The sequence below is a fragment of the Talpa europaea genome (assembly GCF_964194135.1).
Source record: "Talpa europaea genome assembly, chromosome: 5".
In the NCBI taxonomy this organism is placed as follows: domain Eukaryota; kingdom Metazoa; phylum Chordata; class Mammalia; order Eulipotyphla; family Talpidae; genus Talpa; species Talpa europaea.
The window spans coordinates 71,873,400-71,890,204 of NC_140071.1; the positions used below are offsets into that span (position 1 = coordinate 71,873,400).

Here is a 16,805-nt window from a genome sequence, read left to right on the forward strand (position 1 = left end):
ATGAAATAGCAAATGCTAACATTTATTGAGCACTTGCCATGAATCAACAAAACCAAATATAAGAGCTCTAAAATTTATTTTACTCCACTTAATGCTTAAAAAAACCTCATGAGACAGGTACAACTACAATTTTACAGCTGAGGAAACTGAGGCACAGAGAGATTACTGAAAACCTCAAGTTAAAAGACATTCATGCATTTCAATAAAATGTTGTTCCCCTGCAATTCCCTAATGAGTTACAGATATAAACGTATTTTATAGCATTTTGACTCAGTTTTTCCATGATTCCAAGACTCAGAAATCCCTTTTGACTGCAAAGCAAAGACTATTCATGAAATTCTAATGTAAATATAATCCCCTCTCCTCATCATCTTCCCAACACAATGGCATTCTCTCATAAAGGTATACTTAGAGAAAGCTTAAATGGACAGCCCTGCTTTGCAAAGTGCTCACAAACAATATGGTGATGGAAGATGTGAATACAGACATCAGCTCATTTCTAAAAATGGAGCCTAATTAAGGAAATCAGAAAGGGATGGGAAAGGTCCAGTTAGCCCACCTTTCTCTCACTCTTTCATTTGCCATTCAGAATAGAGACAAAAGGAAGTCTAAAGAGAAAGACAAAAGAATGAACTAGAAACAAAGCCACAGACTGCCTTAGGTATCAAATATATAATTTCCAATTTCTTGTAACAATGCACTAAACTTGAGTCAATGCATTCACCAGGAAAACTAACTGCTTAATTTAGCAGCAGTACTTTTGTTTTTGCTTACCATGTGCAATCAAGTCACTAGTGGAAAAAGTGAAAACATAACACTATTGTTTGGTCTTTAGAAGCTACTTTCAAATGGAGATATGGAATATTTCACAATACCAGTTGAAAATTCTCCCTTAACTAAAAATATTTCATAACAAAAGTAACTACATTATGAACATTGATTTTTCCTCTCTCTAAATACTAAATGGAATTATCTTCATTCTTAAAGAGATATGAATAGTTAATATGTAGACTACAAACAACTAGAGAAACACTGAGTTAATTTTTTTTAATATATGAAAACTGAGCATAAAATATTCTTTCTTTAGGCAATGTATACACCTACTTTCAGATTACTACAAAAGTGAAATGCATCAGGCCTCCCCAGTGGCGCAGCAGTTGAGCCGCTAGGTCGCGAAGCTGCCCGCAGCCTCTGCAGCACCAGTTCAATCCCTGGCCACCAGGTGAGGGCCCCACATGGCGTGCAGACCTCTCCTGCCACCCACTGCTCCCCTCAGCAGTGTACATCGTCATTCTGCCTGTTCTGCTCTCTGCTCTGGCTCTAGTGAATTCTCTCACCCTCCCGTACCTCTGACTGTACCTAGTGCTTATATAAATAAATAAATCTTTCAAAAAAAAAAAAAAAAAAGGGAAATGGATCTTTCATGATAGTTTCAAAAATATCCCATCATGGCAGATAACAAAACCTGTTATCTTGCTACCCAGGTTTACACCATTATTGAAACCCATCTGTCCTGAGATATTGATCTGCCTCATGTGCTACTAGTTTAAATTGAACTCTCACAGAAGATAAATTACAAAATACAGGTAAATACACATTCAATTGACCCCAATTTTAATTTTCTTTACATAAAGTTTTTTTGTGTATGTCATATATGTATGTGGTTCAAAATCCAAGTCAATGCCATACCTGGTTATTTCTTCCTTAAGCTTACATGGATCTTCAGCATAGAATTTTATACCAAAGTACAAAGTGTATGGGGGGCCAGCTAAAACAAGAAAGAGAAATTAAATATCACATTATAAATTAGTCAAAGCAATTGTGTAATACTACTCAAGCATTAAAAATCAAATTCACCAAAAAAATTTACAAACCATTCATTAGATTAGAAATATGTAATGAATTCATACAACTCAACAGCAAAACACAAAAACAAAAACAAGTAATACAATTAAAAAATGTTCAGAGATGGGGGGCCTCCCTGGTGGTGCAAGGGGTTAAGACAAGGCCTCTGAAGCTATCCGCAGCCACTGAAACAGGAGCTCTATCCCGGCCAGGGAGCTACCCACATGCAGCAGACATCTCCTTACTCACCCGCTGCTCCCCTCAGCAGTGTATTTCAGTCAATCCGCCTGTTCTGCTCCACACTCTGTCTCTGGTGGATCCTCACCCCCCACACTGCTGTCCTGTACCCCAGTTCTTATACGCATAAATAAATAAATCTTTAAAAAGTTAAAAATTAAATTAAGTTCAGAGAATATGAACAGACATTTTTCCAAAGATGATGAGTTTTCCAACCATGAGAGATGTGCAACATCACAGATCCGGGAAATGCAAATCACAATGAGATATTGCCCTCATACCTACATGAATGTCTATGATCAAACAGCAAAAGACTACAAGTATTGTCAAGGATGGTGTGGAAAAAACCTTTGCACATTGTCGGTGGGGTTATAAATTGATACAGACATTAAAGAAAACAGTATGGCTGTTCCTCAAAAAATTAAAAATAAAAATATTCAGTGAGTCAGGAATGCCACTATCAGTTACATACCCAAAGGAAATGAATCAAGATCTCAATGAAGTATCTCCACTCTCAGGATCACTGCAGCATTTTTCATATTAGGCAAGACATGAAATAATCTAACAGTCCACTAACATGAGTGGATAAAGAAAATGTGGGGAATAAGTATACACACACAATACATCATTATTCAGCATAATGAAGAAAACAACTCTGTCATTTGCAACAACATGGATGAACCTGAAAGACATTATGTTGGGTAAAATATTCCATCATTAAAAGACAAACTGTCTGTTATCTCTGATATGTGTAATCTAAAATAGGCACACTCATAGATGTAGAAAGTAGGATGGTAGTTGCCAGAAGTTGGGCAGGGAAAGATGGGAGATACTGGTTAAAAGGGACAAAGGCTTCAGTTAAGTAAGATGAATAGAGTACGGTGACAATAGTTAACAATACTATATTGTATACTTGAAATTTTCTCAGATCAAGCTTAAATCTGACTGCACACACACATGATAACTATCTAGAGGTGATAGATAAGTAATTTAGCGTGATTGTGGTGACCTTTTCAGAATGAATACATATATCAAAACATCAAATTGTGCATCTTAAATATATACAATCAATTGTTGTGTCGCAAAGATATCTCGAGGGACAGACTTAGGTGGGATCAGAAGACGTACCTTTAATTTGCTCCCAGGAGGATACTCTGAAGTTAAACAGATGAATACAACATCCAGTGGGTCCCAGAAATATGGCCCAAACTGGAGTAAAACTCAGACATCAAAGACAAGCACAGATTGTACCAGAAGGACACTCAGAAGATTTATGCTTCACTAAACAAGAAGTGGATGGAGAGAAATGCATGGTCTGTGGTGGGGAGGCTATCATACAAATTGTGGTACTGAGGTTTAACCAGTAGTCCTAGGAAGGGGGGAGTTGAGCAATGTGGAGGTACACAACATTCACTGAGAGGAAATCATGGAGAGGAGCTGGGGTACTACCAGTAGATTAGGTCCTCAGTAAAGAGAACAAGTGTTTCCCTCCTCAGAAATGATACTTATCTCACGAAGTACAATAAAAGTGTGCAGATGACAGAGACTCAGGTGTTAAAACACAAGGAGAGAAACTGATGGTGCCACAAAAGTGAGGTTCAGCACCCACCAGCACATTTGCTTCATGACTAGATCCCTCCAAAGCCCTCTTCTACCCTGCAACACAGCATCTACATGAGATCAGCTTTATAAATATATGGAAGCTGGAAAAGGCCAAAAATCTAAAAGCAAAGTACCACCTGCTAAAAACAGTAAAACAAATTTCTAAGTTACTTCTACAAACACCTATAAAAAAAAAAAAAAAGTGAACTCTAAAGCAGCAAACGGCTAGACAACAAAATACAACCATGGCACCTCAAGACTTCAGATGCATATGTCATAACAAGGGGAGAACAACTCCAGAATCCAATCACAAAGACATGAAGGCTTTTGTCTTCTCATCAGGCAAAGCTCAAAATTCCAATGATAAAGAAATTCAAAGAAATGTAAGAAAATGCAGAAGAGCAAATCAAAGTGATACAAGAAAACTTAGAATATTTAATCAAAGAGATTCAAAGACATTCAGAAAAATAAGTGAACGACCTAATTAAAAAAAACTAGAATTAAAGGTTTAGGTAAGAATATGACAGATGGCCTCCCTGGTGGCGCTGTGGGCTGAGCGCAGTGCTGTCTGTAGCCTCTGTAGCACAGGTTTAATTCCTGGCAGGCCAGGTAGATACCCACCTGGCATGGCAGACCTCTCCTATCTTGCCCACTGTTCCCCTCAGCAGTGCTCTCAGTCCATCTGCCTGTTCTGTTCCCTGCTCTTTCTCTGGTGAATCCGCTCACCCCAGCTCTTGTATAAATAAAATAATTTTTTAAATATTTATTTATTTATGCATACAAGATGTGGGGCACAGGCCAGAGATGCAGGGGGTGAGCGGATTCACCAGAGACAGAGTGAAGAACAGAACAGGCAGTCTGAACAAAATATACTGCTGAAGGGAGCAGCAGATGAGACAGCTGAGGTCTGCCTTGCCATGTGGGTTGCTTCCTAGCCAGTCAGGGATTGAATCGTGCTGCAGAGGCTGTGGATTGCTTCATAGTGTGGTGCTTAATTTTAACCACTTAAAAAAAAAAAGAGATCCATGATGAAAAAAAATTAATAAAGGAGAGGGAAAACAAATATTGTTTTAAAAAGGAACAGATATAAAAAATAAATGAAGAATGAGGTAAAAAATATAAAATAATAAATAAAATTTTAATAAAATTAAAAAAAATTGTAGAGAAAGCTACAGAAGGAGAGTAGACCAAATGGAAGATCAAATAAATGACCTAGAAAATATTAACACACAAATAGGCCAGGTGAAAGATGAAAGTTAAAGAGAAATACAAAGGAGTGTAGCCTTTTGAAAATATCTTTAGAGTAAGAAATCAAGAAAACAATTCCATTTACTTAAATCAAAAAGAATTAAATACCTACAAATAAACTTGACAAAGGAGGTAAAGGAACTGGACAACAAAAATTATAGATATTGTTGAAAGAAATAGAAAACACAAGGAAATGGGAAGACAGAATGCAATCTCATAAAAGTTTCAATGGCATTTTTCAAAGGAACAGGATATATATTACTAAAATTTTATGGAATCACAAAAAAACCCAAATGGCTAAAGACAAAAAAAAAAAATGTCATTTTTCACACTCCCAGATTTCAAACTAGCATATAAAGCTAACAGTATGGTATTGGAATAAAAATTGACACACAGACCAAAGAATAGATTTGATAGTCCAGAAATAAAACCATCCTTATAAGGACAATTCATCTATAATAAAGGAGTCAAGAGCACATTGGAGAAAGAAAGTCTCCTCACAAGTGGGTGCTAGGGAAACTAGACAACTACAAAGAATGAAATGCAAAGAATAAAACTAGTCCACACCAGGTATAAAAATTAACTCAAAGTGGATTATACTTGGATTAAAGACCTCAAATCATAAAATACAGAGAAGAAAACAAACAAACATTCCATGGCATTGGCTTCATAGGTATCTTCGGGAATTTGGCTCCAATAACAATGGAAACCAAAGCAAAATAAACAAATGGGGCTTCATAAAACCAAAACATTTCTTCACAGAAAAAGAAACTATCATTAAAATTAATGACACCCTACGAAATGGGAGAAAATGTATTTGCACATAATACATCTGACCAGGGCCTGATATCCAATATCTACAAAGAATTCATACAATTCAGCAGAAATAACAAAACCAATCAATAAATGGGGAGAAGAGCCACACAGAAACTTCTTCGAAGACATACAGATGCTCAACAGGCACATGAAAATATACTCATCATCATTTATCATGAGGAATTGCATATCAAAATCACAACAAGTACATTTCAAACTTATGAGAAAGGCCCATATCAAAAAAGACCAGAAACAAGTGCTGGCAAGGATGTGGAGAAAAAGGAATGCTTGTACACTAAATGAGAATGTAGACTGGTCTACCCCTGAGGAAACAGTATGGAATTTTCTCAAAATATTAAAAAAAAAAAAGTTCTACCATATGATTCAGCAATTCCACTCCAAGGTATCTACCCAAAGGATGCAAAAATACTAATTCCAAGGGCTATATGCATTCCTATGTTCATTGCAGCACTAGTTGCAGCAGCCAAATTATGGTAACTATTGATGTGCCCAAGTGCAGATAAATGGATTAAGAAGATGGGTGTATATCTATATCTATATATATGTATATAAATATAGATATATAATTCACACACACAACCGAATATTACAGAGTTACAAAAATTATGAACTCGTGCCATTTGCAACAACATGGATGGCACTGGAACAGATAATTATAAGCAAGATAAATCAGAGGGAGAAAGACAAATACCAGGTGGCATCACTCATGTGGAATACAGAGAAAAATAAAACAAGTGGGGAGACAAAACCGAGCCAAAAATAAAACCTAGAAGTCTGACTGCAGAATTAGTGTTACTAGAGGAAGAGACTGGAGAGCACAGAGTGAAGGACCATGGGTCCTTGGTGGTAGATGTGGTGTGGTAACATACATCTGAAGGATATGAACCTGTACCTCTGACTCATATAAGTGCTGTAAATAATTTTTATTTCAATAAAAATAATATTTCCATAAATTTGTTTTAAAAATTATCACAAGAGTTTCTAAAGACATAAGGAAACATAAAATGATAAAAGCAGGTTGAGAACTGTGTAATAGTAGGACTGCCACTATGCAGGCATCTGTGTATGCCTGGGTCTGTGTTCAGAAGCATGAGAAAAAGGACAGGCTCAAAAATATGCCACAATGTTGCTGGTTCTGTCACTGGTTAAGTGAGGTTGTTTGCAATTTTAATTTATTAGCTACAGTTTCTCATACTGAAGATTAAGGTACTGTAAGTGCAGAATACATATCTGCAAAAAGCTGGAGAGGGGGAGCTTAGCAAAGAGTACTTATTTAAGTCAGTCACAGGACAGGTATTTACAGTAGCATGTAATCACTTAATCAGGCAGAAAAAGAACTGGATGTACTATGGGAAAAGCTCACCATTTTATATTCCTGAGTCAAGAAATATGATCCCCCATTTTTTCCCCTAGAAGGATACACACAAAGTTACTGATAATGGCAAAACCAGGGAGTAGAATGAACACTTTCCTTCCCCCCCCCCAGATTTATTAATTTATAATTGACAAATACCATGATAAGATTATTTTAAATATTTTAATATATTCAAAGTGTGCCAAGTGATGATTTGATACACTTATACATTGTGAAAGGATTCTCTCATTGAGTTAATTAACACATCCATCATTTTGTATTTACTCTTTTTTTAATTAAAGATTTATTTTTTTATTTATACAAGAGCTAGGGTAGAGGCCAGATGTGCAGGAGGGTGAGAGGATTCACCAGAGACAGACTGGGGAACAGAACAGGCAGACTGATGAAATACACTGCTGAGGGGAGCAGCGGGCGAGACAGGAGAGGTCTGCTCGCCATGTGGGTTGCTCCGAGGCCAGCAGGGATCGAACCGGCACTGCAGAGGCTGCAGACAGCTTCACAACACTGCACTCAACTGCCTGCGCCACCAGGGAGGCCCTCACAGTTACCCTTTTTGGTATGAGAGTATTTAAACTCTGCTCTCCGCAAAAGTGGCAAATTAGTACTTTCTTTTCTTTTTTTTTTTTTAAGATTTATTTATTTTTATACAAGAGCTGGGGTACAGGCCAGAGGCGCAGGAGGGTGAGAGGATTCACCAGGGACAACGTGGGGAACAGAGCAGGCAGACTGACTGAAATACACTGCTGAGGGGAGCAGCGGGTAACACAGGAGAGGTCTGCTGTGCCATGTGGGATTCTTGCGGGCCGGCAGGATTTAACCCACACTGCAGAGGACAGCTTCACAGAGCTGTGCTCAACCCACTGCACCACAGGGGAGGCCCAGCAAATTAGAACTTTCTTGCCATGGAAATCTCTTAACTTTCTAACAAAAAAAAAAAAAAAAAATTCAGTGAGGTTATGTGATGGGATTGGGATGTTTGTTTCATTCTTAAACCTTTCTGAATCTAAGAAAATGTTCTTACATACATTAGAAGACGTTTATCATCTCAATCATTTACTACATACAGCAGACATAGGTCTACAAATACAATATATAGTAAAATCAGAAGGAAAGCCTGGAATTATACCTACTTGAGCAAATATAACTAAACACATTTTGCAAGAAGACAGGAGCTCTCTTTGGGTGACAAACATATTATATTGTACTTTTACTAAAAATATTTCTATTTCAGAAGGTATGAATCTAACCTCACTGTTTGTAAAATACCATACTTGTGAGCAGTGCAGTAGTAAGTCTGTCTGAAAAGCATTTGTCATTTGCTGCACCAACTGGTCATGGATTAAAATTTCTCCGTGAAAGTTTTCTCTCACAAATAATAAAGAAAAGACATGAAGCACATAAATAAAAGCTCCTCAATAAAACTATTTCACATAAATGAAGCACCTCAATAAGACTATTTCCAGTGACATGCTGTGAGCCCAAGTCTCTGATACAGTCCAAAGGACAAGTAAACCCAATTGTTCTATTTTCTTTTTTTTTTTCCTGTTTTCATTTTGAATAAAATAAAGCTATTTGACAAAGTTAAAATTTCAAATTTTGGGAAAAGAAATTAAATAGAATATTAAGTAATAACATTGTAATCTGCTTTTAGTGTACAAATTAAAGTTATTTATTATTATGACGTACACATGCCATATTTACAGACTCCCAAAGCCCTGTTTCCAGCATACAGAAGACCCGCCCTCTTCTCTCATCTCATCTGCCCCCTTCCTATATTAGGCAGGCCATAGATTAGCGCTTTTTTAAAAAGTAAATGTTAAAAGAAACTTTGTTGTAATTTCTTATTCTTAGAGCAGTTCCCATATGTTCAATTTCTATGTTTAGTTACTCTGTATGTTTGTATTCCTGACTAACATACCTCTACCCTAAACACAGGTGTCAGGGTGGCACAGACTATTAAATATCTAGAAGGGGCAGGAAGTCCACCCTCTGTTGATCAACTGTATCAGTCAAGCCTGTGTGACAGAGCAGATGAGCCCACTGGTGCCTGCAGGTCATGGGGGTTGGCTTCCAGAGAGAGGAGGAGCAGATGTATTGGACAGACTGTGTACAAGGGAGGAGGCCTTGTCCACACTCGGAGTGACTGTTATTCTCTGGAACATGGTGGATTATACACACTGATCAAGCTCAGCCATTTCAAATGTTTTTAGTGATGAGCAATCAAAAAATGTTTCAAATGTTTTTAGTGATGAGCAAACAAAAAATTGAAAACCACGTCATTAAAAATATTCAGTTTTGGCTAATTTTAAGGATTTCTGATTCATAGGGAAATAAGCCCTCCATTTCCCATTTACATATAAAAATAGATTGTATATAAGACATCATTACCATTTGACTGCAAACGATAATGCTAAAAAATGTTCATAAACATTTAATGCTGGACAACCACCTAGTTTCACAGGGAAGTAAAGAAAGCAGCTTGTCTAAAATTATAGGGATGAGAACCAAATTGGCTAAAACAGAGAGTTCAGTGTCTTTTGGCTACTATTCCATATAGTATATCAGAAAAAAACAAAATGATAATATCCTTAGAATAAACAAACACTTTCATAAAAATCACTATGGAAATGGACATTTTGGCACAATGATATGTCTAGGCAGATATATTTTGACTTCTTAGTTTAAGACTGACTTTAAAAATTAATTCCTAAATCATTATTATATTAAATACCTGTTACTATACTAAAGCAAGTATCTTCAAGAAATTCTTATATAAAGTTAATGTTTCTCTTTAACAAAATAATATAGGAGCTAAACACTGGAAATCTTCTAATCTTTTGTGAAGAACAATTTCAAGCCTTTAATGATTATAAAGTACCTCCTCCCATTAGCTCAAAAGTAAATCAAGACATGAGAATTTTGATGACTTGCAAATATTCTGCCATTTTGACAGATATCCCTTCTGACTAATCTAGTGGAGAAGCGACAGTCATCCCACCAATAATTATCAAAGTATTCCATGAGATGGACTAGTATTCTACAGTTACCTAGTCTTTCTACATTATATCCATATATTTATGTTACTTTTACTTCAAATTTCTGTGAGGATGACATTTAGGATAAGAAATGAACTGCATTATTACAGTATACATGTTTAAATATTTAATATCATGTAAAGAAACAGATACTTTAAATGTGCTTGGGAACATTTTATAAATGCACCTTAAATAAAATAACTTAGATTTTTCTTCATTGCCTGCATAGAAATCTCAGCTATTTCTTTATCAAAAGGCTGTGAGTTTTAAAAAATAATTCCTAATTTTTTTATAATTTTGAAACTGGTATCTTTTTAAGTATTTGGTTTTAATATACAAGATAGACAATTATATTTATTGTTATACATGAATTATTTTGGAAAAGTGCAGATTTCTAGATCTGGTGACATAAGACTTTTTTTTTCAGAGTATGCTTAACTTATTTTTTTTTAATATTTTATTTATATAATTCTTACATCATTTTTAATCTTTGCACAATGTATGCATTTTCGTTTTGGTTATATTCCCCATACAATTGCACCTCCCCCCTTATTTTGACTCTAGTCCTTCCTTTCCCCGCCCCTCCTTCCCGCCCCCCGTAGTGTGTTTCTGGTTTATAGCTGCTTGTTGATTTTGATTTTTACTTTGTATTGATTAGTCTTTTTCCTGGTCTCTTATTTAGGTTTTCTAAATTCCTGCTATGGTGACCTAAGACTTTAAAACTGCAGATCCTACCAATTTATATGAGGATACTTCAGTCACATCTAGTTACATGCAATGTCAAGTCTCCCCTTGGCCATTAGTATGCTGCTTGCTCACTGAGAAAAACAGGGAACTAGAAGTCAGAAGACTAATGTTGTGGACGTACCTCTGCTACCAACTAGCTTCTGATCCATCATGCAAGTCACAGACCTCTCCTGAATTTGAATTTACTCCTGTGTAGGCTGAACAGGCAGAACTTGATGATATTCTGCCTATTATCTTGAGGGTTCTTTCTCACACCACAGGCTACCAGCCCCTATCTCTGAAATCTGTTGCACAGTCCATCCAAAAGTCTACCGGCTAGCAGCCTTGAAAAACCCCATACATGGCTGAGCTGACTGAAGTGAGCTACTATCACACTGAGCTGATGAGACTCACCTTCCCTAGAATTTGGAATTGCAATTCAGAGACAGTTATTTAGTCTCTGCTTGCAACTAAAGCTGTAACTTGGACCCTGCAGGTCTCCACCACACAAATGGCGAAGCAGAGGAAGCCAGTTCACAAAGAGAAACAAAAATGAAGCTGATGTTCAGAGAAACAGTATTAGTTGAGTTCCTGATGAGTTTTCAGCTCCTGGTGTCCACTTCCTTTGAGGTATATTTCTGCTGTTAAGGTCTGCGCAGCACCACTCAAATGAGTGAAAATACATGGGAAATACAGACTCAGAGGTGGGTAATAAAGACCAGAACACATTAGGTCTTATTAGAAATAGTCTGCCACTAAACCAAAAATGGTTTAATAAGTACAGAATTTCAATTTGGGATAATGAAAACTTTTGGAGGTAGATAGGGGTAAAGTTTACACAATAAGATGAAAGTATTTAATGCCACCAAATTCGACACTCATATAAACATTTTATCTTACATGTTTTATAATAATCGGATTCATTAAAAAAACTTCTTTGCATACTTAACAAGTATGGAGTGAACACACATGTATGCACATTTATAAATAAGAACTTGGGTTATGGAAATTAAGGGTATGGAATATATCCTTAATGACAGTCTGAGTTACCCAGTAAGATTCATATTTATAAAATCAAAAGCTTTATCCTGAAAATAAACAGGTCATTTTGAAGCCACAGAAATCTTTTGGGTCACAAGGGCACTCCTTAATTAGTGACTCAGCAACTGAGAGATGTGACTGACAGAACCTGTTCTCACCCCAAGTAATACAAGTTCTTTAAAGGCCCAGATGTACACTTTCTCCAAATCAGTGCCTCTTTGCCTTTTCTGTTAAAAGGTAAAAATTTAAAGACAAGCAAATAGAAAAAGCACAGACAAAAGTAAAAAAAAAGACATATCCAAGGCAAACCCAATTCTGAGATCTACTCAAAGATTTCATGAACTCAAATTTCATCAGTTTGCAGAGAGCAAGCAATGCACAAATACGCATTTCCATACTCTGGTATTCTAGTACTCACCAATGTAGTCCTAAAGAGTTTTACTACACCTAACTAATCATGAACATTCAATCATTTTCAAGATCCCTTAAAATTTAAAATTAAATACCTACTGTTGATCAGTTCTTTGTGTTCAGCCAGGGTTTTTGCAGGATCCAACCAATACTGTGTGAGGGAGAAAAGGGTAATTATAAAGAAATTAGTTGCTTTTCATTGTTCTTTACTTCAAGAATATTTACACAGTGTTAATTTGCATTGCATTTAAATACTTAAAGTGTTTATTATATACACACAGAAATATGTAAGAACTTTCTATGGCTAGAACATTAAAAGAAAATGATGCTGATGTTCAGAGAAGCAGTACCTGCTGGGCTCTTGGTTGAAATCTAGTAATTTTTATAAGGTCAAGATGCTTATGAGTGAATTTTGTTGTGATAACAATGATCACAGTGAATGCTCCCTTAGTCTCTTTCCAAAGTCCTGATCACAACCTTCAAAGCCATGTTTCCCCATAAAAAGCTCTCACCTTCTTTACCTCTAGTCCCATCCCTTATAGGTGTTGTTGCTAAAGTTAGAAAGAAAGCAATAAGTTAAATCAAATACTTAATGAGTACCCAAGAGAGGCAACTCAATACAGCAGCTGAGGGTCTGAGTCCCAGAACAAGCACATTTGAATTCCATCCTGGCCCCTCCACTCACACATGCCCTCAGTCATCCCTATGTAACTTGAAACAGCTTCCTGGACATCTCTAAGCCTTCCTCATAGGTTTGTAGTGAGTATTTCAAAAGTTAATTCATATAAAGTCTTCAGAATAGGCCCTGGTTCTTACTAAATATCCAAAACATGCTAGTGATGATTATGACTAAGATACAGGGTTCATTCAGGAAGTACCTTTAGTTAGTCTAAGGAGCTTGCTTATTAATTTACATCAATCTCTAATGAACAAAATTTCAGACAATGATAGAATTTTTGACCCGGGAGAGAAGTTCTGTCTTTCCCTTCAAATATCACCTTTATGCAAGTAAATCACTGAAAGAAAAAGCAACAAGCTTCAGTTTCATCTTTCCATCTACAGGGGAAACAAACAAAACACAAAAGGGCATGGGGGTTTCCCATAGAAGTTCACAGATGGAGGAATTCTAACACCCTCTTGGGTCAGGGAACAGAGATGAGCCCTCTCCCCTACAGTCCCTACCCAATCCTGGAGGTTAACCAGATTCTGTGTTCTCATATTCCTGAATGAACAAGGGGAATTCTCACAGCAAGATAGAAGCTGGCCTACAGTGAGCCTCTTCATTCCTAGAACTATGTTTACCTTGGTGAAAATATTCGCAGTCCCCGAACACCGTGGGTCAGGAATCACAGGTGGCTAAGAGTTTTTTACTCAGTCCCTGCTTTCTGCCCCTCAGCTGAGGGTAGAAATATTCGCTTGGCTATTTAACCATAGCAATAATTATAAATAGTAATTACAATATTTTATATAATACCCTACCTTTATTCCTAATATAGTAACAACTATTCATACCAAACATATGTCAGTCATTTCATTGTAAGATTTTATTACACGACTAAATCCTTTTATGTATATATAATCTTCACTATTTGCCATGTTTTTTCAACTTTTTTAAAAAAGTAACCAGTTCCAATGTTCACTGAAGCACTATTTACAATACCCAAGTTATGATAACCACCTAATTGCCCAGCAACAGATGAGTGGATTAAGAAGATGTGGTATATAATACACTATAGAATACCACTCTGATACTTAAAAAATGTTGAAATCTTGGGACAATATAGAAGAAACTGGGAGGGGAGGGGGCTTGCTCAGCAAAATATGTCAGAATGAGAAAGAAAAATACTGATTATTTCACTCATATGTGCACTATTAGAAAAAAAAGCAAAGGAACTAACAAAACAAAATAAAAACAAACCCTAGAAATATGACAGAGGCTACCAAAAGAGGAAGGTGGGGAAGAAGAAAAGGGACAGGGTCCCAGTGAGAAATTATCGGAGCTTTGGTAGTGGGTGTGGTATTATACATTCGAAAAGGTGTGCATGTGTACCCTAAAACACATACAGTATTGTAAGTCAATATTACCTCAATAAAAATTATTTAATTTAAAATGAAAGTAACCAGTATGTACAAATGTAGCAGCTTATAATACAATATCCATTATTCCACTCCTTATCACGTCTCAATTTTTAAAGTCTAGAATACTCATTTTTAAAATAATAGAGGGCTTCTCTGGTGGTGCAGCAGTTGAGCACTGGGCTGCGAGGCTACCCACAGCCTCTGCAGCACCGGTTCAATCCCCAGCCCCCAGGCAAGGGTCCCACATGGCACACAGACCTCTCCTGCCGCGCCCTCTGCTCCCCTCAGCAGTGTACTTCATCAGTCTGCCTGCCTGTTCTGCTCCCTGCTCTGGTTCTGGTGAATTCTCTCACCCTCCCGCGATTCTGACTGTGCCCAGTGCTTGTATAAATAAATAAATAAATCTTTAAAAAAATAAAATAAAATAATAGATACATTTAAAGCAAAGTCTATAATTAGCAAACTAATCTTACACCCACAGTGACCAAAGCTGTGGCTGTGGTGTTAAAATAATGACTTTGAGGGCCTTCCTGGTGGCACAAGGGGTTAAGACAGCATTGTGAGGCTATCTGCAGCTACCACAGCATGAGTTCGATCCCTGGCCTGGGAGCTGACTCACATGGCACAGCAGACCTCTCCTGTCTCTCCCGCTGCTCCCCTCAGCAGTGTATTTCAGTCAATCCACATCTTCTGCTCCCCACTCTATCTGTGGTGAATACTATCACCCCCCACACCTCTGGCCTATACCCCAGCTCTTGCATGCATAAATAAATTTTTTTAAAAAATGACTTTGAGGGAAACTGATCCATTCAAGTAAAAGCAGTTCAAATATTAACTTCTGTGTTGAACAATTTATGTGTTCCTCTATATTGAAATAAACTATGAATGCTTCTTATGAAATGGAGACATTAGGTGAGCAGACTGTTTCTTGCCATTAATGGTAAATAAAAACATTTGATTATCTCTGGATTTTTCAAGGAGCATAAAACCAAGAAAAACACACACAAGTACCCATGAACACTTGCATTTGACTTCTATTGCTGAAACAAGTTATCACGTATAGAGTCTTACAAAATACCCATTTATGATCTCAAAGTTTCGTAGATCAGTTAGTTGGTTGCTTTGCGTTAGACTTTACAAGACCAAAATTAAGGTCTGGCTGGGGTCCTACAGAACTACTTGGCCAGGGAACCTCATTGATGAGGACACTTTAGGAAGGGAACTGGAAGCTGGGCCATTAGAAGTGCTCCAGTTTCCAGCATGTTAAAGTACAGAAAACATTAAGGCCTTAATTTTGGGCCTCCCATCACATTTACATGTGAGAATTCAGTACATGCTGGTGTGCAGAATAGAGAGGAGAAGGGACCAAATGGGACCCTGGTCTTACCGTCAGTCTAATCTTGAAACTAGTACGGAATAAACACTGAATTATCTTCCAACAAATTCTCAAGAAAAACTTTACAGATTCCTCAAACCATTTTTTCTTTTGCTTCCAGAATGTTAAGTCATTAAAAAAGATTAGAAATAACATAGGGTGGAAATTTCTAACTAAATTTAATAGAAAAGATTGATTAAGCTATTATAAAATTTCATATTATTATAATCTCTACAATTTTAAATAAGGTTCTTTTCCTGAAAGCAATCAAAAATGTGAAATGAAAAAGTATAATGAAAGTTCTGAGATGAGTTAGAAATTATAATTTTGCAGCAAGAATCAAGATTCAAGGGCTATTCAATAAACTCATTACACATTAGATACGCTAAGCATACACATTACATATTAGATATGCTAAACATATACCAAAAACTCACTATGCACAAATCTCATCTGATTGAAATGGAAAACAGGGATTACAGAGGTCAGACTATGAAAATGTCCCAGTTCACAAATAATAAACTGGAGCCACCAGGTTCCATAATCTAACATCTTGAACTGTAAAACACACTTACACTCAACCACAGCATAGAAATGACCTTGGAACCAAAGCAATCATAATAAAGGTACTTATCAATACTTACCATCAAAAGCTATCGATCATAGCACATGTCTGATTTTGAAGCACATCAAGCTGCTACTCCATAGCCAGAGAAAAGTTTGTATAAGAATTTGCTAATGAGCATAATACCCCAATTTTAAGGCCTATACTCAGAATATGTTCGGATATTTCCTCAACCAACATTTATGGAAAACTGCACAACAAATGTTCTTGATATATTGTGACTGACTCCATACTGGGACATGTAGGAAGACAAAGATAATGGCACCTGCCCCTAACTTTGATACCATAAGGCACCCACAGTCTAACAGGAGATAAACAGACATGGAATTATAATACAATGTGGTAATGAGATAATAAAACTGTATAAAG

General features: G+C 36.7%; 1 protein-coding gene across 1 annotated transcript in view; it reads right to left on the bottom strand.

Moving 5' to 3' along the window:
• EPB41L4A (erythrocyte membrane protein band 4.1 like 4A) overlaps positions 1-16,805 on the bottom strand; it is a gene marked incomplete at both ends in the record, with an annotated part of 314,692 nt that overhangs the window by 108,868 nt on the left and 189,019 nt on the right. The window contains 2 exons of the mRNA XM_084234013.1: positions 1,690-1,768; positions 12,457-12,508. Coding sequence (XP_084090139.1) covers positions 1,690-1,768; positions 12,457-12,508 — 131 coding nt within the window. The remainder of the gene's footprint in view (positions 1-1,689; positions 1,769-12,456; positions 12,509-16,805) is intronic.